The sequence below is a fragment of the Anomaloglossus baeobatrachus genome, chromosome 6 (genome assembly GCF_048569485.1).
Source record: "Anomaloglossus baeobatrachus isolate aAnoBae1 chromosome 6, aAnoBae1.hap1, whole genome shotgun sequence".
Taxonomy (NCBI): domain Eukaryota; kingdom Metazoa; phylum Chordata; class Amphibia; order Anura; family Aromobatidae; genus Anomaloglossus; species Anomaloglossus baeobatrachus.
Window position 1 is genome coordinate 179,287,968 of NC_134358.1, and position 26,779 is coordinate 179,314,746.

The following is a 26,779-nucleotide window of genomic DNA, read 5'->3' on the forward strand; positions in this document are numbered from 1 at the left end:
AAAAAGCATCTGTATCACTTTTCACTTAGGCCGGTTTCACATTTGCGTAGTTTTCACGGAAATGGAATCCAGCACAGATGCAGTACAGTACATTTATTTACAGTGGAAGCGCGATACCATGCGGTTGTGTGCTTCATACACTACCGCATGTGTCCACATGGTGTCGCGCTTCCACTGTAAATATATGAACTGTACTGTATGTGTCTTGGATTCAGTTTCCGTCAAAACAACGCAAATGTGAAACCGGCCTAAGAAAGAGAACCACTCCTGACATGTCTGTTTGTTAACATTTGTATTATCCATTTAGTCCCTTTATTACAATGAGATTTTCTAGGATTGTTTTGTATTCTTTTTTCGTTTTTTCTTAACTTCTTCTAAGAGTCATAACTTTTTATCTTTCGGCCCATACAGAATTGTATCATTACTTTTTATTATTTTACTTCCAAGCGTATTGAACCAAGTGCATTGAAATTGTGCAAAAAGAAGGGAATTTTGTTTACTTACCGTAAATTCCTTTTCTTCTAGCTCCAATTGGGAGACCCAGACAATTGGGTGTATAGCTTCTGCCTCCGGAGGCCACACAAAGTATTACACTTAAAAGTGTAAACCCCTCCCCTCTGCCTATACACCCCCCGTGCATCACGGGTTCCTCAGTTTTAGTGCAAAAGCAAGAAGGAGGAAAGCTAATAAATTGGTTTAAAGTAACTTCAATCCGAAGAAATTTCGGAGAACTGAAACCATTCAACATGAACAACCTGTGTACACGAAAAAACAACAGCCCGAAGGGAACAGGGCGGGTGCTGGGTCTCCCAATTGGAGCTAGAAGAAAAGGAATTTACGGTAAGTAAACAAAATTCCCTTCTTCTTTGTCGCTCCATTGGGAGACCCAGACAATTGGGACGTCCAAAAGCTGTCCCTGGGTGGGTAAAATAATACCTCGTAATAGAGCCGTAAAACGGCCCGTTCCTACAGGTGGGCAACCGCCGCCTGAAGGACTCGTCTACCTAGGCTGGCATCCGCCGAAGCATAGGTATGCACCTGATAGTGTTTGGTGAAAGTGTGCAGGCTCGACCAGGTAGCCGCCTGGCACACCTGCTGAGCCGTAGCCTGGTGCCGCAAAGCCCAGGACGCACCCACGGCTCTGGTAGAATGGGCCTTTAGCCCTGAGGGAACCGGAAGTCCAGAAGAACGGTAGGCTTCGAGAATTGGTTCCTTGATCCCCCGAGCCAGGGTGGATTTGGAAGCCTGTGACCCCTTACGCTGACCAGCGACAAGGACAAAGAGTGCCTCCGAGCGGCGCAGGGGCGCCGTACGGGAAATGTAGATTCTGAGCGCTCTCACCAGATCTAACAAATGCAAATCCCTTTCACATTGATGAACTGGATGAGGACAAAAAGAAGGTAAGGAGATATCCTGATTGAGATGAAAGGTGGATACCACCTTAGGAAGAAATTCCGGAACCGGGCGCAGCACCACCTTGTCCTGGTGAAACAGTGAAACACCAGGAAAGGAGCCTTGCATGACAACGCTGCTAGCTCAGACACTCTCCGAAGTGATGTGACTGCTACTAGGAAGACCACCTTCTGCGAAAGGCGAGAAAGAGAAATATCCTTCAAAGGCTCAAAAGGTGGCTTCTGAAGGGCCATCAGAACCCTGTTCAGATCCCAGGGTTCTAACGGCCGCCTGTAAGGAGGGACAATGTGACAAACCCCCTGCAGGAACGTGCGTACCTGAGAAAGCCTGGCAAGACGCTTCTGAAAGAACACAGAGAGCGCTGAGACTTGTCCCTTAAGGGAGCCGAGCGACAAACCTTTTTCCAATCCTGATTGAAGAAAGGAAAGAAAAGTGGGCAAGGCAAATGGCCAGGGAGAAAACCCCTGATCAGAGCACCAAGATAAGAATATCTTCCACGTCCTGTGGTAGATCTTGGCAGACGTTGGTTTCCTGGCCTGTCTCATAGTGGCAATGACCTCTTGAGATAACCCTGAAGACGCTAGGATCCAGGACTCAATGGCCACACAGTCAGGTTGAGGGCCGCAGAATTCAGATGGAAAAACGGCCCTTGAGACAGCAAGTCTGGTCGGTCTGGTAGTGCCCACGGTTGGCCCACCGTGAGATGCCACAGATCCGGGTACCACGACCTCCTCGGCCAGTCTGGAGCGACGAGAATGGCGCGGCGGCAGTCTGCCCTGATCTTGCGTAACACTCTGGGCAACAGTGCCAGAGGTGGAAACACATAAGGGAGTTGAAACTGCGACCAATCTTGAACTAAGGCGTCTGCCGCCAGAGCTCTGTGATCGTGAGATCGTGCCATGAATGCCGTGACTTTGTTGTTGTGCCGGGACGCCATTAGGTCGACGTCCGCATCCCCCAGCGGCAACAGATCTCCTGAAACACGTCCGGGTGAAGGGACCATTCCCCTGCGTCCATGCCCTGGCGACTGAGAAAGTCTGCTTCCCAGTTTTCTACGCCCGGGATGTGAACTGCGGATATGGTGGAGGCCGTGGCTTCCACCCACATCAAAATCCGCCGGACTTCCTGGAAGGCTTGCCGACTGCGTGTTCCGCCTTGGTGGTTGATGTAAGCCACCGCTGTGGAGTTGTCCGACTGAATTCGGATCTGCTTGCCTTCCAGCCACTGCTGGAACGCTTTTAGGGCAAGATACACTGCCCTGATCTCCAGAACATTGATCTGAAGGGAGGACTCTTGCTGAGTCCACGTACCCTGAGCCCTGTGGTGGAGAAAGACTGCTCCCCACCCTGACAGACTCGCGTCCGTCGTGACCACCGCCCAGGATGGGGGTAGGAAGGATTTCCCCTTCGACAATGAAGTGGGAAGAAGCCACCACCGAAGGGAAGCTTTGGCTGCCTGAGAGAGGGAGACGTTCCTGTCGAGGGACGTCGACTTCCTGTCCCATTTGCGTAGGATGTCCCATTGAAGAGGACGCAGGTGAAACTGCGCGAAAGGGACTGCCTCCATTGCTGCCACCATCTTCCCTAGGAAGTGCATGAGGCGCCTCAAGGGGTGTGACTGACCTTGAAGGAGAGATTGCAACCCTGTCTGCCGTGACCGCTGTTTGTTCAGCGGAAGCATCACCATCGCTGAGAGGGTATGAAACTCCATGCTAAGATATGTCAGCGATTGGGCCGGTGTCAGATTTGACTTTGGAAAATTGATGATCCACCCGAAACTCTGGAGAGTCTCCAGAGTAGCGTTGAGGCTGTGTTGGCATGCCTCTTGAGAGGGTGCCTTGACCAGCAGATCGTCCAAGTAAGGGATCACCGAGTGACCCTGAGAGTGGAGGACCGCTACTACTGTAGCCATGACCTTGGTGAAAACCCGTGGGGCTGTCGCCAGGCCGAACGGCAGTGCCACGAACTGAAGGTGTTCGTCTCCTATGGCGAAGCGCAGGAAGCGCTGATGCTCTGGAGCAATCGGTACGTGGAGATAAGCATCTTTGATATCGATCGATGCAAGGAAATCTCCTTGGGACATTGAGGCGATGACGGAGCGGAGGGATTCCATCCGGAACCGCCTGGTCTTTACGTGTTTGTTGAGCAGTTTTAGGTCCAGGACAGGACGGAAAGACCCGTCCTTCTTTGGAACCACAAACAGGTTGGAGTAAAAACCGTGACCCTGTTGCTGAAGAGGAACCGGGACCACCACTCCTTCTGCCTTCAGAGTGCCCACCGCCTGCAGAAGAGCATCGGCTCGCTCGGGAGGCGGAGATGTTCTGAAGAATCGAGTCGGAGGACGAGAGCTGAACTCTATCTTGTAACCGTGAGACAGAATGTCTCTCACCCAACGGTCTTTTACCTGTGGCAGCCAGGTGTCGCAAAAGCGGGAGAACCTGCCACCGACGAGGATGCGGTGTGAGGAGGCCGAAAGTCATGAGGAAGCCGCCTTGGTAGCGGCACCTCCGGCGGTCTTTTTAGGACGTGACTTAGACCGCCATGAATCGGAGTTCCTCTGATCCTTCTGAGGCCTTTTGGACGAGGAGAATTGGGACCTGCCCGCGCCCCGAAAGGACCGAAACCTCGACTGTCCCCTCCTCTGTTGGGGTATGTTTGGTTTGGCCTGGGGTAAGGATGTATCCTTTCCCTTGGATTGTTTGATGATTTCATCCAATCGCTCACCAAACAAGCGGTCGCCAGAAAACGGCAAACTGGTTAAGCACTTTTTGGAAGCAGAATCTGCCTTCCATTCCCATAGCCACAAGGCCCTGCGTATTGCCACCGAATTGGCGGATGCAACCGCCGTACGGCTCGCAGAGTCCAGGACAGCATTAATAGCGTAGGACGCAAATGCCGACGTCTGAGAGGTTATGGACGCCACTTGCGGCGCAGACGTACGTGTGACTGCGTCAATTTGCGCTTGACCCGCTGAGATAGCTTGGAGTGCCCATACGGCTGCGAATGCTGGAGCAAAAGACGCGCCGATAGCTTCATAGATGGATTTCAACCAGAGCTCCATCTGTCTGTTAGTGGCATCTTTGAGTGAAGCCCCATCTTCCACTGCAACTATGGATCTAGCCGCCAGTCTGGAGATTGGAGGATCCATCTTGGGACACTGAGCCCAGCCCTTGACCACGTCAGGGGGGAAGGGATAACGTGTATCCTTAAGGCGCTTGGAAAAACACTTATCTGGACAAGCTCGGTGTTTCTGGACTGCCTCCCTGAAGTCAGAGTGGTCCAGAAACATACTCGTACGTTTGGGAAACCTGAAACGGAATTTCTCCTGCTGAGAAGCTGACTCCTCCACTGGCGGAGCTGAGGGAGAAATATCCAACATTTGATTGATGGACACGATAAGATCATTCACTATGGCGTCCCCATCAGGAGTATCAAGGTTGAGAGCGGCCTCAGGATCAGAATCCTGATCAGCTACCTCCGCTTCATCATACAGAGAGTCCCCCCGCTGAGACCCTGAACAATGTGATGATGTCGAGGGAATTTCCCAGCGAGCTCGCTTAGGCGGTCTGGGGCTGCGGTCCGTGTCAGAGACCTCACCCTGGGATCTATGAGACACCCCGGGAGCACATTGTTGTTCCAACTGAGGGGGACCAGGGTGCAATGATTCAACAGTGCCCATGGTCTGAGATACCGGTCTGGACTGCAAGGCTTCTAGTATCTTAGCCATAGTCTCAGAAAGTCTATCAGTAAAAACTGCAAACTCCGTCCCCGTCACCTGGACAGTGTTAGCAGGTGGTTCCCCCTGGGCCACCCTTAGCAGAGGCTCCGGCTGAGAAAGTGCCACAGGGGCCGAGCATTGCACACAATGAGGGTCGGTGGAACCTGCCGGTAGTATAGCCGTACATGCGGCGCAGGCAGCATAGTAAGCCTGTGCTTTGGCACCCTTGCTTTTTGCGGACGACATGCTGTTGTCTCCTCTGAGCAATCCAGGAGGGTATATAGCCAAAAATCAACCGTGCACCATACAGTGTAAAGTATAGCCTATAAGCATATAAATCTATATGTACACTTCTGCACTAGTGGGGCCAGCACCTCAGGTGCTGCTTACCGCCCGCTCAAAGCGGTTGTGTGATCACCAGAATCCCTGCCTGGGTCTCCCAGAGCTTGTCTCCCCTCTCCAGCGTCAGAAGAGCTGACAGGAATGGCTGCCGGCGTCCTGAGGAGAGGAGGGGGCCGTGGGCGTGCCCTAGAAAGTGCGGGAATCTGGTGCCCCACTGTGCACAGTGAGGGGGGTGGAGTATGCAAAGCATGTTCCAGCCCTCAGCGCTGACGTCCTGTGCAGCGTCCCGCCCTTCCCCTGACTGGCAGGCCTGGGGGCGGGAAAAAAGTGAGATTAGGCCGCAAAAGCCGGGGACTAAAGTTATAAGCGCGGCCGGCGTATAAGCCCGGTCGGCGCGGTAGTCCCCGGCGTACTAACACTCCCAGCCGCGCTGCAGTGTGAAATGGCAGCGCGCGGTAGTCCCCAGTAAACTAACACACCCAGCCACGCTGCAGTGTGTGATGGCACAAGCGCGGTCAGCGCTGCGGTCCCCGGCGCACTAACACACCCAGCAATGCTGCAGTGTTTCTGTGCGCGGTCCCCACGGGGACACAGAGTACCTCAAAGTAGCAGGGCCTTGTCCCTGACGATACTCGGCTCCTTGTCCAGCAGAGTCCCCAGGGGCTGTGGATGGAGCACGGTCTCAGTGCCTGGAGACCGATTAGGATCCCACTTCACCCAGAGCCCTAAAGGGATGGGGAAGGAAAACAGCATGTGGGCTCCAGCCTCCGTACCCGCAATGGATACCTCAACCTTAACAACACCGCCGACAAGAGTGGGGTTAGAAGGGAGCATGCTGGGGGCCCTGTTATGGGCCCTCTTTTCTTCCATCCGACATAGTCAGCAGCTGCTGCTGACTAAGATGTGGAGCTATGCGTGGATGTCTGCCTCCTTCGCACAAAGCATGAAAACTGAGGAACCCGTGATGCACGGGGGGTGTATAGGCAGAAGGGGAGGGGCTTTACACTTTTAAGTGTAATACTTTGTGTGGCCTCCGGAGGCAGAAGCTATACACCCAATTGTCTGGGTCTCCCAATGGAGCGACAAAGAAAAGCACAATTCCATAATGGGTTTATAGGTTTTCTTTTTATGATGTCATTTTTAAAGCACAATCAACATGGCAATATGATTGTCCAGGAGAGCAGAATTACAAGTGGTATGGCTTCTACTTTTATTCCTTATTTGAGTCGTGTGTAGTAAAAAAAAAAAAAAAAAGTTTGTATTCTTTGAGTCTTCAGAGTTTTAATATTGTTAGGTCGATGGTGCTGTGTGACAGCTTTTCGTTGTGTGGTGAACGCACATTTTATTGACACCATATTGAAGTAATTATGACATTTTCATAACTTCTCAATGTATTTTCTTGCAGCGACCAAGAAACCACAATTCTGGCATTTCAATTACTCTTTTTATGGCTTTCACAGATCAGTTTAATTAATTGGATTTGATAGAGCCGACTTTTACAAACAGCAGTTACCACGTTTTTTGTATTTTTTATATTTTAAAATTAGGAAAATTGGCGAGATTCAAATTCACAAATTTTATTATTGTACTGTATTCTTTAGTCCTCTTAGGAGATTTGAACCAGTGATTGTCCAATCGCTTGTACTAGACTACAATATATAGTCAAAAATCACTATTCAAGAGCATGTATATGCAGTAGTCAGATACTGACAGCCGCATTTAATGGGTTAACAGAAGCATGTAAAGCTTCAGCACCATTTACTACTGTTCGAGGCAGATGATGACTGTAACACAGCCATCATCTGCCGGGACTGATGCAGGCTCAGCTCCTGAGCCTACGTTGAACATGGGAACCAGATATCCGATAATCCATCATATGTTGGGAAGTTCTGGAATATCTCTATGTAAATCTGAATTGCGCTATTCCTCTGTTATTCCTATTAGAAATATATAAAATGAACAACTCTTACCATTCCCCTTGTGACACTATCAGCACTGATTCTACAGGTAATAATTTTATCATAAATTTCATAGGAGTATTAAAAGAAGAACGGTTCTACACCAAGTTATTAGAGGAGATGATCTTTCATGAAAAATACAAGTATTTACTGAAACAAACAGGTAATAAAAGCTGACAGATCCTCAATGCAGGTGATCCAGGAGCAATTTAAAGTGAGGTTATCCATCACCAAGTGACGGCATCACTGGTATACGCTTTCCCTTTTAGACGGTGACGTAGTGCAGCTTTTTTACTTATCTTTCTATTACACAAGTCATGATTATAGTATTAATGTATAACTAAACACTATGAAAACATAATTTAACTACTTCCAGACTGCACATAGACTGTAATTGTCCACAAGGTCTAAACATAGTGTAGCAGTCGACAGACAGAAAAGGGCTCCTATGCAAAAATATTATATGAGCCCTTGCAGTACAATAATATTTCTGTGGCAGAAGCCGCTTTGTAGGTAGAAGTTGGACCTTTTACTTTCTTGGGCTGCTGTGTGACTGCATCCGGCCTTGATAGGAGCTGCACAAGTTGATGCAAGTTGCTGAGTGGGGGAGGTGACTGTCCGACACAGCAGGACTCCCCATAGAAAACGCAGACAAGGTTTATTACCACCTCTGCCTTGCCACTTGCCATATAAAACAATGCTGGAATAATGGTCAGTGTGCAGTATCAGTTGCATTGACATTGCTTCCCACTCTGGATCTAGGTATGTGAAAGCTGGATATATGGAGGGAGCAAGAGCTGCTCAGTTGTAGGAGATCCAGTCAGTTCTGAAATGCCCCTCCCCAGTTATTTTATGATCACTGATTGGGGCATAATGTGTGTAAAAATAAAAATATAATAACATACATACACACACACACACACACACACACACACACACACATATATATATTATATATATACACACACACACACACACACATATACACACACATATACACAGTATATACACACACACATAAGATATGAGTGTGTGTAAAGCACACACACAGATATACTGTATATATTAGTTTTACACACACACACACACACACACACACACACACACACACACGCACACGCACACGCACACTAAAATGCTTCCTCCATCCATAACCATACCTAGATATACAAGAATAATGGTTATGGAATGGGGGAAGCATTTTAAAATGTATTTCAGCGGTCCTTTGTGGTAAAAACAAGCAAGCAAAAAAAATATTTTGTTTTGCAACCAATATTGGAAATAAGAAAAGCGTATGAAAGAAAATTACACCCCACCAATGACTAAAAAAAAAAAGCCAAAAAAAATTTGAATATCTGAATGTGAAAAGGTTTTACAGAGCTTAAATCCACATGTACAGGGGCAAGGGTAAAGAGCACTTACCGTTTCTGTCTGCCAAAAAGTATCAACAATGGGGCATCTCTGATTACCAATAGTGTTGTAGTACCACAACCAAGCTTCTGCATTAATGGGCTCTCCGACTGTACCCAGTATTTTTAAAGAATTCAGATCGTATCTGCATGGAAGTAAGAGACATTAGGGGGGAGGTCAATACTGTATTTTTCGGACTATAAGACGTACCGGACCATAAGACGCACCCTGCTTTTAGAGGAGGAAAATAGGAACATAAAATTTTAAAGCAAAAAATGTGGTCATGACACCCTGTTATGGGGCGAAGATCTGCTGCTGACACTGTTATGGGGTAATGTCCCCAAATTCTCTACTAAAAGGTAACCCAGCCTGGTAATGATCCTCCTGCCTGGCATATGGCCTCATCCTGCTATATAACCCATCCTGGAATATACCCCCATCCTGCTCATAATATACCCCCATCCTGCTATATGCCCTCATTCTGCTATACGCCCCCCATCCTGGTATACGGCCCGCATCCTGTGGCACAAAAATAATAAATAAATAAACGTTCATAATCACCTTACCTCACTCTCTGCAGGATTGCTCCTCCTCCCGTCTGTGCCAGCATCAGCGCTGTTGAGTGGAGCCGGCCACGATCCCTGCAGCATCGCGATGTCCTCCTGTCTGTGCCGGCGGTGGCTGCGTGTGGACACGTGCGCACAGCGATGACGTTATCGCTGTGCACCCCGCTAGTCTCCACACAGCCGCCGCCGCCACAGATAGGAGAAGATCGCGGTGCTACAGGGATCGTGTCCGGTGAGTTATAATGATTCACTGCACAACCACCCCGCGCTGATGACGATGCGCGGGGGGCAGTGAATACAGCCGCACATGATCACTCCAGGCTGTAGTTGCCAGGGGTGATCATACGGACAGGCTGTTTAATATGCGTGCATTCCCCGCCCATCACCCCGCCCACCTGTCAGCACCAGCTTCAGCACTGAGAGATGATGGGTGTGCATATTAAATGAGCGGGTCGACATGGTCACGGCAGGCTGCTACAGCCTGCTATTGCCCCAGATCAGGGCCGGCGTCAGCACGCGGCATACCCGGGAAAATGCCGGGGCCCTGGAGAGCTGGGGGGGGCCCACTCGGCCTCGTCAGTTCTGCTGCCCCCAGGCCGAGTTCCGGGGACCGCAGTCCTTGGCACTGGAAACTGTGGCTGCCGGCCCTTTAAGGCCCGCAGACCACAGCATTCACTGTGTTCTCCTGCATTGAGCATCATCTGTGGGCGGAGCTACTGCCCGGCGTCCTGCTTGGTCGCACAGATGAAGGAGTCACAGTGCCAGCCGACCCCCAGCACATCGCTTCCCTCCAGCGCTGTGTGGGCCCCATCTGCACCGTGACCTGATCAGTATGTGGGACATCACTCCCTCCCCGCCCCTCCCTGTCCCCCCGTGCGTGTGTGGGCCCCGCAGAGCAAGGTGTGTGTTTGTATGTATGTATGTATGTATGTATGTATGTATGTATGTATGTATGCATGCATGCATGCATGCAGCAGAGCAGTATGCGTGTCTGTATGTATGTATGTATGTACAGTGCCTACAAGTAGTATTCAACCCCCTGCAGATTTAGCAGGTTTACACATTCGGAATTAACTTGGCATTGTGACATTTGGACTGTAGATCAGCCTGGAAGTGTGAAATGCACTGCAGCAAAAAAGAATGTTATTTCTTTTTTTAAATTGTGAAAAGTTTATTCAGAGGGTCATTTATTATTCAACCCCTCAAACCACAAGAATTCTGTTTGATTCCCCTAAAGTATTAAGAAGTATTTCAGGCACAAAGAACAATGAGCTTCACATGTTTGGATTAATTATCTCTTTTTCCAGCCTTCTCTGACTAATTAAGACCCTCCCCAAACTTGTGAACAGCACTCATACTTGGTCAACATGGGAAAGACAAAGGAGCATTCCAAGGCCATCAGAGACAAGATCGTGGAGGGTCACAAGGCTGGCAAGGGGTACAAAACCCTTTCCAAGGAGTTGGGCCTACCTGTCTCCACTGTTGGGAGCATCATCCGGAAGTGGAAGGCTTATGGAACTACTGTTAGCCTTCCACGGCCTGGACAGCCTTTGAAAGTTTCCACCCGTGCCGAGGCCAGGCTTGTCCGAAGAGTCAAGGCTAACCCAAGGACAACAAGGAAGGAGCTCCGGGAAGATCTCATGGCAGTGGGGACATTGGTTTCAGTCAATATCATAAGTAACGTACTCCACCGCAATGGTCTCCGTTCCAGACGAGCCCGTAAGGTACCTTTACTTTCAAAGCGTCAGGTCAAGACTCGTCTACAGTTTGCTCATGATCACTTGGAGGACTCTGAGACAGACTGGTTCAAGGTTCTCTGGTCTGATGAGACCAAGATCGAGATCTTTGGTGTCAACCACACACGTGACGTTTGGAGACTGGATGGCACTGCATACGACCCCAAGAATACCATCCCTACAGTCAAGCATGGTGGTGGCAGCATCATGCTGTGGTGCTGTTTCTCAGCCAAGGGGCCTGGCCATCTGGTCCGCATCCATGGGAAGATGGATAGCACGGCCTACCTGGAGATTTTGGCCAAGAACCTCCGCTCCTCCATCAAGGATCTTAAGATGGGTCGTCATTTCATCTTCCAACAAGACAACGACCCAAAGCACACAGCCAAGAAAACCAAGGCCTGGTTCAAGAGGGAAAAAATCAAGGTGTTGCAGTGGCCTAGTCAGTCTCCTGACCTTAACCCAATTGAAAACTTGTGGAAGGAGCTCAAGATTAAAGTCCACATGAGACACCCAAAGAACCCAAAGAGGAGTGGGCCAAGATAACTCCAGAGACCTGTGCCGGCCTGATCAGGTCTTATAAAAGACGATTATTAGCTGTAATTGCAAACAAGGGTTATTCCACAAAATATTAAACCTAGGGGTTGAATAATAATTGACCCACACTTTTATGTTGAAAATTTATTAAAATTTAACTGAGCAACATAACTTGTTGGTTTGTAAGATTTATGCATCTGTTAATAAATCCTGCTCTTGTTTGAAGTTTGCAGACTCACTTATTTGCATCTTATCAAACCTGCTAAATCTGCAGGGGGCTGAATACTACTTGTAGGCACTGTATATATGCAGCAGAGCAGTATGCGTGTCTGTCTGTATGTATGCATGTATGTATGCAGCAGAGCAGTATGAGTGTCTGTATGTATGCATGCTAAGCAGTATGCGTGTATGTATACATGTATGTATGCAGCAGAGCAGTATGCGTGTGTATGTATGCATGCAGAGCAGTATGCGTGTCTGTATGTATGCATGCAGCAGAGCAGTATGCGTGTCTATGTATGTATGTATGCAGCAGAGCAGTATGCGTGTCTATATGTATGTATGCATGTATGTATGCAGCAGAGCAGTATGCGTGTCTATGTATGTATGCATGTATGTATGTATGTATGTATGCATGCAGCAGAGCAGTATGTGTGTCTGTCTATATGTATGTATGCAGCAGAGCAGTGTGTGTGTGTCTGTATGTATGTATGTATGCAGCAGAGCAGTATGTGTGTGTCTGTCTATATGTATGTATGCATGCAGAGCAGTATGTGTGTGTCTGTATGTATGTATGTAGCAGAGCAGTATGTGTGTCTGTCTATATGTATGTATGCATGCAGCATAGCAGTGTGTGTCTCTGTATGTATGCATGTATGTATGATGTGTATTTATGTATGTCAGTGTATATGACTGTATAGATTTGTCTGTTTATATGTATTTTTGTGAGTATGTCTTTAAATATGTATATGTACGTGTATGTATCTGTGTATGTGTGTGTGTCTGCGTGTTTATGGGGCCCACTGGGACTCTTCCGCCCGGGGCCCACAAAAACCTGGAGCCGGCCCTGCCCCAGATGACCCGCTCCACCGCAGCATCCTCATTCCCCGCAACCCTACAGTCAGACTATAAGATGCACCCCCCACTTTCCCCCAACATTTGGGGGGAAAAGTGCGTCTTATAGTCCGAAAAATACGGTAATCATAAAGTACAACAGAATGAAAGAATTGTATTAGCCTTCAAACAACAGTTAGGGGTTTACAAAAAGTAACAAGATTTACAGTGATCTTAAAAGAGGAAAAGAAAAAGAAAGGATGTGCCATCTGCCAAAAAACACTCACTTTTGAATGGCATCATTTCCATATTTCATCAGTAAACGTATGGCAGTCGGTGCAGTATAAAACTGGTTCACCTTGTATTTCTCAATTATTTCCCAAAATCTCCCAACATGTGGATAGGTAGGAATGCCCTCAAACTGACAGAAAAAAAAAGAGAAAAAAAATTAATATAGGAATAAAAAAAAACAAAATTTTTATTTTCAGACACGTCCATGAAATAGGACAATAAGAATTCATCTGTAGCTGAAAGTAAAATCAAGTGAGCGTGATAGATCTTTTAGTTTGAGCTTTTTTTGTGAAATACAGTTAAAGAGATGGATTGTCACGTTCCAGATTAGACTAAGGCGGGCTTTGCACACTACGACATCGCAGGTGCGATGTCGGTGGGGTCAAATTGAAAATGGCGCACTTCTGGCATCGCATGCGACATCGTAGTGTGTAAAGGCTCGATGATACGATTAACGAGCGCAAAAGTGTCGTAATCGTATCATCGGTGCAGCGTCGGCGTAATCCATGATTACGCTGACTCGACGGTCCGATGTTCCTCGCTCCTGCGGCAGCACACATCGCTGTGTGTGAAGCCGCAGGAGCGAGGAACATCTCCTACCGGCGTCACTGCGGCTTCCGTAGGATATGCGGAAGGAAGGAGATGGGCAGGATGTTTACATCCCACTCATCTCCGCCCCTCCGCTCCGATTGGCCGCCTGGCATGTGACATCGCTATGACGCCGCACGACCCGCCCCCTTAACAAGGAGGCGGGTCGCCGGCCAGAGCGACGGTCGCAGGACAGGTGAGTCCATGTGAAGCTGCCGTAGCGATAATGTTCGCTACGGCAGCTATCACAAGGAAATCGCTGCTGCGAGGGGGCGGGTACTATCGCGCTCGGCATCGCAGCATCGGCCTGCGATGTCGCAGTGTGCAAAGTACCCCTAAGTGATAACTTTATACAGTGACATTTCTTTACTCTAGTTTTCCTTGGGCCTTGTAAATGCTTAATATTCTAGATAATTGTACTGTGATATAAAAGTACAGTACACATTTCCTTTCATGGCTAGAGAACATTTAGGTAATGAGTTTAGAAAGCTTACCATTACACTTGTAGCACCATTAGCTAATGGACCATAGGTAATGTAAGAATGACCTGTGATCCAACCAATGTCAGCTGTGCACCAGTAAATGTCATCCTCATGGTAGTCAAACACGTACTTAAATGTTAGAGCAGTGTAGAGGAGATATCCTGCAACTGTGTGCAAAACACCCTGCAGCAAAAGAAGCCAGTCATTAGCATGGCACGTATAATGCATGTATATTCAGTATGTATGTACAAAATGTTACTAAAAGTTCAAGACACAGAAGTAAATAAACAGAAATCGCTGGTAGATGCAGGTTTCTGATAATGTTGTCCAATTAATGCCACTTTTGGTTCTTTCACAGTTGACTTAGGTTTTAAGAGGTAAAGTCTCTCCTTGTGGAGAGTGACACACCTAACATGACAGGGTAAGAAGACTTATAGGCCACACAAGACTTATTAAAGGGTCAGAATTGACTTTTAGGATTGCTACAGTTCACAAGCTATCCATCTTTGAAGAGGCAATTTGCATATTTAATTATCCAGAGGAGCATTGTATGACCAAAAAGTCTCCTTACATTTGTGTATCAGGGACAACTCTCCACAAGGAGATGCTATCTCTGAGACCCCAGTTCATTTTTTCAATGAACAGTCATTTCCTAAAGGTCTAAGTCACAAACAATATCTTACATATAATAATTATTAAAAAAAAAAAATATTTATCAAAAATATTTATTGATGTTGATTACTTTTTTGAAGTGTATGTTAAATGTGTTTGCCCTGTGTGTATTTGATCAGTGTTTGATCCAGCCAAATGTATGTGTGTGCGCGCGCTGTACAGTGACAGAGTTGCCCAAAAACCGCGTGCCGATAATTGGAGATGTCACAATTGTTCCACAAACTAACAAAACTGTTCAATATGGCCGCCATCATGCATGGTGATCATGTTCAACCTATGCAGAACATGCTCGACACTTGCGTGTAACAGGTCTGGTGGGATGCTGCGCACTTCCAAAATGATGCGGTCTTTGAGGTCAGCCAGGGTGTCGACATTTTCCCAATAAACACGCTCTTTCAAGTGTCCCCACAACCAGAAATCTCAAGGATTGAGTTCAGGCGAATGCAGTGGCCATAGATTAGGGAAGGAGAGGGCTCAAAATCCGGTCATCACAAAAATGTGCACGCAGAACGTTCTTCACATGATTTGCAATGTGAGGAGGTGCTCTATTATGCACGAAGGTGGTCGACTGAAGACATTGCAGCTGTTGGAGTTGCAGACTTCCACTGTTTCCAGCCTAGTCTGGTATCTTGCTGCTGTTATGGAACAGGTAGCAACCCCAGTTGGCCTTAATGCTTCATAAAAGAATGGTTCGAGGATGAATGATGAGGTGAGGCCACACCGAACGGTTACCTTTGGTGAATGCAGCAGCACCTGCTCGACTGCATGTGGATTTTCGGTACCCCATATGCGGCATCATTGTTCCATTCTGGTAAAAATGCGCTTCGTTGCACCACAGAACATTCCATGGCCAATTGCCAGCCACTTCCACCCTCGCCAGAAACATGAATGCCAATGTCAAGTGGGTATCATTGTCTTGAGGAAGAAGTTGTTGATGGCCAATTTTATATGGGTATGCCTACAAGACCATTCGGAGAACTTTCCACACCGTGCTGCTCGGGAGCCCCAAATGCCTGGAAACACTGAGTGCACTGCTGTTCCCGGCAGGGTTGTTCGTACCCTGTTCCATGACAGCAGTGGCAATGTCCTCCACAACTTCTCTGCTTACCGGTTCTCACCCGCGCCCTGGCTGAACACGCAGTAACCCTGTTGCCTCAAAACAGGTCCTCATCTGTCTCAGCGAATTAACAGCCATTGGACCGCTACGTGTGTGAAGGTCTTTCAAACGATGAAAGGTTCTCAGTGAGCCTGGCATTCTCATAAAACAACCGCACTAACAGCGCGTGATCCGGCAAAGAGGCAGGCATCTTGCACACTGAGTTGCAAGGCACACTCACTGTACAGCGCGCCACCACTGGTGGGGAGTTTTGGTAAAACATTTTTTTTTTTTTAAGATGCCTTCCGTTCCTCCAAGCCTTGAATAGCATACATACCAACTTTCAGCCAATTCTGTCCACTGAGTCAGTCTGCACACGGGTTCAAACACATTAGGTTATTTTATGACCACCTTTTATATAATATTTAAATTTAAGAGACATGTAATATTTAAATTTAAGAGCCACGAATAAGACCACAAGGTCAAAACGTGCTGGTTTGTATGTTGGCTATTGCTGTTCTATACGTACATGTCCCTTAAACAAAAAAAAAAACAAAATTTTACAGTCTGGAATCAGAGTGTTGGACCTACCTTTTGTTCAAAATCTATGTACGTACGTGTGTGTGTGTGTGTGTGTGTGTGTGTGTGTGTGTGTGTGTGTGTGTGTGTGTGTGTGTGTGTGTGTGTAATAGACAAATTGTCCCTCCAGTGAGGAAGTTTCCAGAGGGGCATTGCAGCTATAAGTCCCCTTACTGACAGCCAGACTGGTTTGTCAGGTCTCCATAAGAAGAATAGTCTTCCCCGTAATAATAGACGCACACATTTTTACATTATAATATACATATACACAGACACACTTTATTCTGTTCAAATTGAACGAGCAGTATGCCTTCCAGGATATTGTTTTGGAAAATACAAGTGTCACGGTGCACTTGCTGGAATGTTTAGTCAGGGAGTGTCACTCCACGCATGTCATAAAGCGAAGAATGTGTTTAGAAATATCCCTGTATACGTGGACATGACTGACGTGACATTTTCTTGCACGAGTTTCCTGGTACTTTGAGGTCAGACTAATCGGTTTTTCGGTTTTGAATAAAGAAAAAAAAAAAAAAGCCGACATGTAAGACACACAATAGGAAAACATATGGTGAATTTGATGTTAGGTGAAGCTATAAACAAAAACTATTAAAGAGGAAATCACTAGCGCTATGTGCCAAAAAAATGGTGGCAGTGTGGGTGTATTCGACAGATGGGGAAAAACCCCCCATAAATATAGTATATATGAGAAAGAGAGATAGAGATAGATAGAGATATATATATATTACAATAAACTAATTCTTAGTGAAATTCACTGTTGCAAACAAGTCTCCAATGCTTACCTTTGGTTTTCCAGTGGAGCCACTTGTATAAAGAATAAAGAGAGGATCTTCTGACTCCATCCACTCAGGTTCACACTCCTCCTCAGCCGCGGCCATCAGCTCCTCCAGCCACCTGTCAGTATCAGGATTCCAGGCAGTCTGTGACAGGGACAAAATATTCATCAGTGACCAGAGCTACCAAAGAACAGCTGCAAAACATAATGTACTGTGCAGTCAGGCCAAAAATAGAAAATGTACACCATTATTATTCTCCCCTGGAAGTGGTACATAGAGTGGCGGTAAACAAGTCTGTATATCAAGCCGCTATTTATTTCTTTGTGTCTTGTATGTTTGTCAATCCCCGTTGAGCAACATTTCACAAACTTATTGGCAAGAACAACAAGGTTAAGGGAAAAAAATAAAAAGAGAATAAGGAAGTAAAGGTGCATAGAAGAATAGAAGAAAGTATTTTTGTACTACAAGTCTGAGGCAAAGCAAGTAGAATTATAACAACATGGATATGCGATTTACCTGAAGTTTGGACTTGTTTTGGTTGTTTAGTCTTCCTTCAAGGTGTTTGACCACGATACAATGCGTCACAGTGTGTGCCCTTTGTCAAAGAAAAAAAAAAAAAACAAAAAAAACCCACAATTTTAATCTGCAATAGACACAATATAACCAAACCCATAAGTGTATCATGACAACCAGGATGCTAATCATTGTAATAATTTGTTGCATAAGACCTAAACTTTGTATCTGTGGTGAAAGTAAGGTTTCTGAGGGATCCTTGAACAATGCACTCTTAAACATCACCTAATCCATACACATCAATGTCCATTTGTCTGAATGCTCCATTTTCAGTGGGAAGAAGGCTTCCAGATACCTCTGGCGTTCGCTCATCTTCCCCGATATCAGATATTATGAAGAGTCAGGAGGCCTCCATACTCCTCAGATGGTCAGCGAAGCCTGACATTTAAGGCCTCCTATATATGTTAGATGGCTATGGGACTGAATAATGGTTCAGCCAATAATTTGGTCTGCAATTTTCTCGGCCATCTCTCCCATACACAGGACCTCAGTCGGTGGTCCATGGGGTTTTCTATAAGTTCAAAGCCAGACATCTCTGCTTATCTCAGGGATAACAATTGAATGGGCAGTCCAAAAATAATACATATCAGGTCCTCATCTCCCCTGATAATCATCCTATCTTGGACCCCCATACACATTAGACTGTCATCTGAAAAAGAGGATATCGGCAGGTTCAGCCAACATTCGTCTATTTTATATTGGGAGCTTAAGCATCAGTTCACAAATCCAGTAATCATCTGTTTGAACCTAATCCAGTTTTTTTTTGTTTACTGGATGAGTTTCAAAGCAATGAAATATATTCTAAAAACGGATCCGTTCACATTAATGTCGATGATCTAAGAAATAGATCCAGTAGCAATTTCTCATTTTATTTAATCACAGTGAACTGATCTGTTTTAAAGTGTTTGAGTTTGCAAACTGATCCAGTTTTTTTTTGGTTACTGGATCCACTTCAAACACTGACTCAGTGGTTAGCACTACAGTCTTGTAGCCCTGGGGTCCTGGGTTCAAATCCCACCATGGACAACATCTGCCAGGAGTTTGTTTGTTCTCCCAGTGTTTGTGTAGGTTTCCTCCCACATTCCAAAGACATACTGGTGGATTGTGAACCCCAATGGGGACAGTGATGATCATGTCTGTAAAACGCTGTGGAATTGATAGAGCTATATAAAAAGGGAGTAAAATAAATAAATTAAAAAAAAAAAAATGATGATTAATGAACGAGTGAACTCAATCTTACTTCCAAGAAAAACAAATGTTCTACAATGTATATGTGACAGGAGATGCAGGGAGCAGTTTGCTATCCTCCTTGTGCCAGGGGCATGGAGAAAATCCTACAATTTAGAAGATTTTGTAAAAGAATGACTCTAGCGTTGGTTTTTTTTTTTACTTCTCGAGTGGTGCTTTAAATTGAAGTTGGCAGACCCCTGTCTTATACTCACCCTTCAGCGTCCTCACCATTTTTCAGTGTTGCTCCAGTCCTGCAGCACCATTTTGTACCCGTAACTTCTGACTGGCTTGAAGTCAGAAGTTACATCATAAGCTCTCAATACTAGTCTATAGAGCCAGAACAAGGCTCTTGTATTGAGTTGTGACCTTGGTGCACTCCATGAAACACTGGAGCTGCCGGCAGGTCACAAATCGCCGGAGACCGGCCAGAGCGACGCTGAAAACAGATGAAGACAGCAGCAGATGAGTATAAGCATGAAATAAAAAGAAACAAACAAAATGCTGGAGTGGTGCCTTAAGGCTGAGGCCACACGGGGATTACTGTGAGTGCTCGCATGAGACTCTGCACACAATCGCAGCACAGCGTGGCGCAGAGTGTCATGCGACCGTGGTCCAATCAGACCACAGCTGCGAAGGGGAGGGCCAGCACTGCTAAGGAGAGGGCCAGTGCTGCAGAAGAGAGGCATTTATCTCCCCATCTCTTCCGTTGCCGGCTGATGCGAGAATCGCACTGCACTCGCAATACAACGGTGTAATGCGAGAGCAATGCGATGTTTCTCTCGCCCAATAGACTTGAATGGATGCGAGTGGAACAAGATCGCCTTCCACCCGTAGCATGCTGTGACTGTTTTCTCGGTCCGATTAGGGCTGAGAAAATAAAAAAATCGCTCATGGGAGCGGGCATAGAGTAATATTGGTCCGAGTGGAATGCGATTTTTTAATCGCATTCCACTTGCTCCGTATTACTCTCCGTGTGTGCTTACCCTAATACTTGTACTGGGTTAGGTTCCATCTGCTGCTTTTTGACCTAAAGAATAGATTGGTTGGCAAAGTAGGTTTTTGGCATCACAGGCATAGAGGCAACTGAAGCAGCTCTACACTGTAAAATTTATCTCCATTTAGTGAATTTGGGGTTTATAGAGGAGCGGTCATCAAATTTCACAATACAATGTGCCTACTTTATGTAGTAGGTCTCTAACAGCCCCCAATACACATTGGATCAATCATTTGGCTTCAATGATTCCCCCATGCACAGAACGCTCGGCTCTATGAAGTGGCCAGTGCCAGAATGACAGTGTGTTATTCTATGGAGAACAGCAAGATCGGCTGCTGGAAATCCAACAGACTGGATCCTTCTCTACCACATCTTCTGTCAGGAAGGGGAAAAAGTCAGGAAGCCCCATTCACTTTAGACGGTCGGACAATCATTATAAAATAAATCTCTGAAGGATTCCACACCTCAGATCGTTGACAGATCCCAATGATATTTGAGGGCTCTGCCACCATTAGCCTAATGTGCATCGGAGCCTTCAAACCTCATGAGGCTGGTGTACTTAATCTGAAAAGCCACATCACATTGTCTGATAATATGAATAATAATAATAATACTGGTAATAAATTATTTTATGAATAGATAGGATTTACATACCCGGCAGTAAAAACATTAACAAAAGGATTATACAGCCATTCTGACAAATGTTCAAAGTAAATACACCTGTCTCATTAAGTCAAAGGATGTATTTAATAATGTGTACAAACTGAATAATAAGATCTGGTGACAGATCCACACATTCCTTCTTATGCAGGTGTGCGTAGATTTCATTTATTGTAATACATTTAATAGAAATTATACATGAAAGCATTTAGAAAGCCATACTTTTCCTTGCATTTTTGGATAGCCTCATCTGCAATATGCTTCAAGTTGATGAGTTTTTCTCCTCTAAATACCCCATCTGAAAAAGAAATATTTATTTCCAGGATTGATAGACACAAATTCTGGATTACCAATCTGAGTATAATTACACATGGTAGAATTTCTGCAGCGATCACATACATTTCATTTGGGTTTCTAATAAAGTCCAGAGACAGCCATATACCAATGTATGAAAGATTCTCTGCCACACGAGAACGTGCCCTGTGGTCAATGCTTTCCATACCTGCAGTGATCAGGACGGCACACTGGGAGTCCAAAATCCTTTCACAAAGTGAATCAGAGGAAAATCCTGCAAACTAAGAGTATAAATCAAAAACACACTTATTAGTGTTATATTCCAAAATTTAGCTTCTGGGCAACACGGATGAAATACACAAATGTTGATGTAGGACCATCGGTACATGCAGATACAGAATGATGGTCCATGTTACAATCTCTACTAGTTTGGACAGCTACGACATTCTATAAAACGGCGATATGGCCACTGTGTACAAACCCATAATCTCAGTAATGATATTATTATGGGCTGATTTGTCTCAATGTCCTAGTGATGAAGCCTCATCAGATCCCATATGCAGATTACAGGTGTAGAGGTAGTCAAGTCCCTACACTGTTTTCTGCTATATGTTGTCTACTTGTACTGCGAAAGAGGTCTTATACTAAATGTATTATATGGTGTTGATTGTTATAAATGTGTGTTAACATGTAAATGCTGCTAGTGGAGTGTACATTTCCGCTGTAGCCGAGTCAAGGGTAGTTTACCAGCAAGTGCCACCTAGCGGGTAGGCTGGAGCAGCGATAGATTGCATATCAGATATGACAGGGTTAAGTTGAGATAGAGGAATAATGACAGGTGGCAATTTGGCTGGTAGTGGGGGCCTCATGGGGTGGTTGTTCTGGATAGTGTTAGAGTAAGAATACGTGGCCACGGTGTCAGGACTAGTCAGGGAACCCTGAGGTAACCTCAAGAGGTCCAGAGCCTGTGGCTCACCCCAGTTGACTTAGGAGAGTCGTGCGACTAGAAAGCAGTCAGGGCAAAGAAACAGACGACAGACGACAATGTAAGGAAGAGGGGGAGTGTGGGGAGGGGGCAACAGAGCCACAAACCCAGCAGCTTGAGGACGAATTCCAAGATAGCAGGGTACAGGTTGAGAAAGTACTCCAGAAACAGCAAAACCAGAACTGTAAGGAGTGAGGTCATGTCTGTCATAATAGTGTAAAGAATAAACTGAACAAGATAGGTTCCCAAGTGTACTCTGTTGTTGATCTGAGGTTACTATTTCGTCTACGACGAGGATTGTCAGTGATAGACACCAGCCTAAAGAAACCAGTAAGTGTCGAGCACCCCACCCAAAGTCACACCCGTACAAGGAGTCTCTTTGATGAAGGAGTGTGGCGCCCGTATCTTAATTCTGGGGTACCAACCATAAAGTCATCAGAACTACTAATGGAGCAGTTTTCCCCATAGGTGGATATTTTGTGCCATCAAAAGCATGACTTTCCTCCAGAAAATGAGATCAGATTGGATATGTATATGTATCCTGTGTACAGTTAATAAAAGTGTCCAATGTGTAAATGGAGCAGTAGTGCACATACATAACCACCATTTCTTTCACTTCTATGGGACTAGTATTGTGCATGTGTGACCACCGGTCTCCTAAACACTAATCATCTGTGTGTGGTTCAGGGATCAAATCCCCCATAAACCTTACTTTTAACACCCATTTACCATATTCTTACAGCATGAAAGAAAAATTGGGATAAACTAAAGAATGGCCACACATATACATAGCAGATGGCTATGAGATATATGTCCCAACTCCCTCACACATGAATGTACAGCTCAGCCAAAACTCTGTGTTCTGAAAGGTGAGAGAGGAGAAAGCCACCGCCAACCAGCAGCGGGTCTCCAGAATAAAAAGAAGGAGTGGGCATAAAACTCAAGCTGGCCGATACTCATTCCCTCTCCTCATTATGTGTTGGGAGACCACTAACATTAGACTGATGGCCATTCCTACCAATTAATTAAGGAATATGGGGATGCCAAGAATGTAACCAGCATTACCAATGACTCTACCCCTGAAGAAGCCACACCGAGTGGCGATACACATGGGGTCTGTTTCTAACTCTTACACAGGTCACCATGCATTGTTGATCAGACATACCAACATGTTTTTGCTCACTGCATGTTTTTTGTATTGCTGACTGACCAGCATCCATTATCTTTGCAAGTATTCGCTATTTCTAGTAACAGTTACAGATTTTGAGAACGATATTAAGATGAGAAACCTACCACTATAGAGTGAACTGCACCAATCCTGGCACATGCCAACATGGAATATACCAGCTGTGGGATCATTGGCAAATAGATTGCCACCCGGTCTCCTTTCTTCACTCCTTAAAAATAAAAAACAAGATATAAGACTGAATTAAGAATGGAGATAAGATGAAAAATCAAGTTTTACAGCATTACTAAAATATGGTGTGGCTATTTAAGGGGTGTAAGGGTGGCGTCACACGGTACGATCTATCGTGCGATCGCACCCGCCCCCGTCATTTGTGCGTCACGGGCAATGAGTTGCCCATGGCGCACAAAGTCGTTAACCCCGTCACACGTACTTACCTCCCGAACGACCTCGCTGTGGGCGGCGAACATCCTCTTCCTGAAGGGGGAGGGACGTTCGGCGTCACAGCGACGTCACACAGCAGCCAGCCAATAGAAGCGGAGGGGCGGAGATGAGCGGGACGTAACATCCCGCCCACCTCCTTCCTTCCGCATTGCCGGCGGGACGCAGGTAAGCTGTGTTCGTCGTTCCTGGGGTGTCACACGGAGCGGTGTGTGCTGCCTCAGGAACGACGAACAACCGGCGCGCAGATGGAGGAACGACTTTATGAAAATGAATGACGTGTCAAAGAGCAACGATAAGGTGAGTATTTTTGCTCGTTCACAGTCGTTTGTAGCTGTCACACGGTACGATATCTCTAAGGCTATGTGCCCACGCTGCGGAAAATGCGCGGATTTTGCAGCGGATTTCTTGCGGAAAAGCCGCGGATTTTCCAGAAATCTGCAGCACAGCTACTCCCCAGCCATTTATATGGCATTTGGGAAATGCTGTGCCCACGCTGCGGATTTTTCCGCAGCGGAAATCGTGCGGAAAAATCTGCAGCATGTAATTATTGTTGCGGATTTCTCCGCAGGGTCCCATATACTTACTTGCCTCACCAGAGTCACTTTCTCCATCCGGTGTACAGGAGCGCGGTGAATCCAGGTACAGGAAGGAAGAGGTGGGCGGAGCCTGAATGAGCTCCGGTCATGTGACAGCCGGAGCTAGTTCAGGCCCGCCCACCTTCTCCTGCAGACACAGAGAGTGACCCGGCTGCCGGAAAGCGAGGTGCTGCATGATGGAGGCAAGTATGAACTCCCCCGATCACTGCAGCACTTGTTCTGCATTGAGGATGCAGTGCCGAAGCCATGGTACTGTATCCTCAATGCAGAATGCCCGCAGGATATCCGGAGGACATTCCGCAGCATGGAAACAGACAAAAGTTGTGGTGCTGTTTCCTGGGAGCACCTGCGGAATGTCCTGCGGATATATCCACAGGACACTGTCCCCGTTGGCACATAGCCTTACGATGCCGGATGTGCGTCACCGAATCCGTGACCCCGATGACATATTGCCGGATATATCGTAGCGTGTGACGCCGCCCTAAGTCTCCTGCACACAGTAACATGAATTTATGCTGTGGTATGCACATTTCTATGTAGTACGACAAGACTTAAAAAAAGCTTCTGCTCAACAGATCACCTATTAATGAAATAGTCTACTCTGCTGCCTGTTTCTGAAAACACAATGTCATTCTCGCGATTCCTTAAAATGGTGTTCCCATCTCCAAGATCCTATCCCAATAGGCAGGTGTAATTATAACAATATTAGCAAATACCGCCAATTAGAAATATAGTATAGTTATGTCACTTACCTCATGTGCAGGGCATTACGGCAGCTTAGGTATCCATGGTTACAACCACGCATATAGTGACCGTTAGATATCCATGGTTACGACCACTAGCAACTAAGCTGCAATGCCCTGCACATGAGGCACAGACATGGCTATATCAAGAGAACTATACTACATTTCTAATTGGAGATATTTGCTAATCTTATTAGGACACCTACTACTTATTGGGATAGGGTCTTCGAGATGGGAATACCCCTTTAACTATACCCAATCTGATAATTAGTTTTATGAACAAATGAGATATCTAATGGCACACTGTACCCCACATCTTAACCAGAGAGGCAATACTTTGTGTAAAAAAGTCTAACAACGCGTTTCAAATCTATCTGCTCCTATTTCAAGTGAAAAGTCTGTCAGAATACATGAATTTTCTGTCAAACTTGGGTTTCCTCAATGTTAAGTAAAGCAATGATAACGAATGCATCTGCTACTTATTTCCCATGAATTGTAGATTATCTCATTGAAACTTAATGACATGGCTGCAAGTTTCTATCTTTATTACTGGTGATAGTGAAGTAATGGGCCAATGTTTTACAATGTCAGAAGAGACCTTAAAGCAATATTGTGCTTAACCTAGGAGCCTTTCCTGTGTCCTCGCTGCTTCCACACATGATTATCAAGCAGGCGGCGTGGGACTCTTATGAAAGGATCCATCAAAGATGACAGATCTATGCTAAATTCATTTTGTGATGGGTCCTAATGGAACCCTTTAACTTGGGTTCGGTCTGTCAGATTTGCCATGCTATTCAGACCATTAGGAGCAAAGAAAACAGGCCAGTGTGAAAAAAAAAAAAACCCAAAACGTAAAAATGGGTTGGCCCCTTTATCTTTACTAGTTCTTGGAATTGATGGTGGTACCATTGGTTTGGCCACTAGCGATCGTGAAGTTGTGCTCTAGCCAATGGATAGGGGATACTTCTACTAAGACATACAGACAGGGACTCTAGATTTTGAGCCCCAATGGGGACAGTGTTACCAATGTATGTAAAGCGCTGTGGAATTAATAGCGCTATATAAATGAATAAAATTATTATTACATTTAAAGGCAAAATTGGGCCTCAACACCTTAGCACAGATCAAATTTTAATAACCCAAAGTCTACAACAATAATCTGAACATTTGCCATAGATTTCAGATCAGTGGGTGTAAGACTAAACTAATTCCCCTCTTACAATAGCAGCATTGCTGGGTACAATGAGCAGAAAATGACTAACTGGATAGAATTATAAAATGAGTAAACCATTGACAGAGAAGGCAAATTTAACATCCCTCCATGTCTGTAAATGTATCACTTGTTTTATACATTCTGGTCGTGTTATGTCATGATTTGTATGCAATGACATCAACATAAAGCTTCGTTATATGGGATCAAACGTGCATTTGAAACCCTTGGTTTTTTTCCTGAGGGCAGCAGCGTTACTGAATCGGCACACACAAAATGCAGCATCTATTGGTAGCCATCTGTGATCCTGAGAATGAAGGATCGGGCATTCTGCTCCACCTGCCTTGCACGGTGGCTACAGGGACCCCAATGTTTAACTGTCTGTTCAACCTCTTGAGGATTAGTAGTAACCCCGAAAATAAGATCTACCCAAAAAAATAAACCCTGGCAGAATTTTTTGGAGTATGCTTCAAATATAAGCCCTAATCCAAAAATTAGCCCAAGTATTGGTTCATTTTTTGCATACCATACTAATAGTATCCTGAAATAGTTTTCGGATATGTAACTTTTATTGCTTTAGTTGCACCATTGTGTTGCTGTAAGCCCCAAAAATGAATGAATGAATGTATATAT

General features: G+C 45.7%; 1 protein-coding gene across 2 annotated transcripts in view; it reads right to left on the reverse strand.

Moving 5' to 3' along the window:
- LOC142243034 (acetyl-coenzyme A synthetase, cytoplasmic-like) overlaps positions 1–26,779 on the reverse strand; it is a 66,702-nt gene that overhangs the window by 24,257 nt on the left and 15,666 nt on the right. For both annotated transcript variants that reach the window (XR_012724296.1, XM_075314536.1), the window contains exons 4-11: positions 23,261–23,364; positions 21,191–21,263; positions 20,911–20,986; positions 17,748–17,826; positions 17,238–17,375; positions 14,103–14,273; positions 13,017–13,150; positions 8,853–8,985 (exon numbers count right to left, since the gene is read on the reverse strand). Coding sequence is in view for 1 of the 2 variants with exons in the window: in XM_075314536.1 (XP_075170651.1) it covers positions 8,853–8,985; positions 13,017–13,150; positions 14,103–14,273; positions 17,238–17,375; positions 17,748–17,826; positions 20,911–20,986; positions 21,191–21,263; positions 23,261–23,364 (908 nt within the window). In the remaining variant the exon portion in view is untranslated. The remainder of the gene's footprint in view (positions 1–8,852; positions 8,986–13,016; positions 13,151–14,102; positions 14,274–17,237; positions 17,376–17,747; positions 17,827–20,910; positions 20,987–21,190; positions 21,264–23,260; positions 23,365–26,779) is intronic.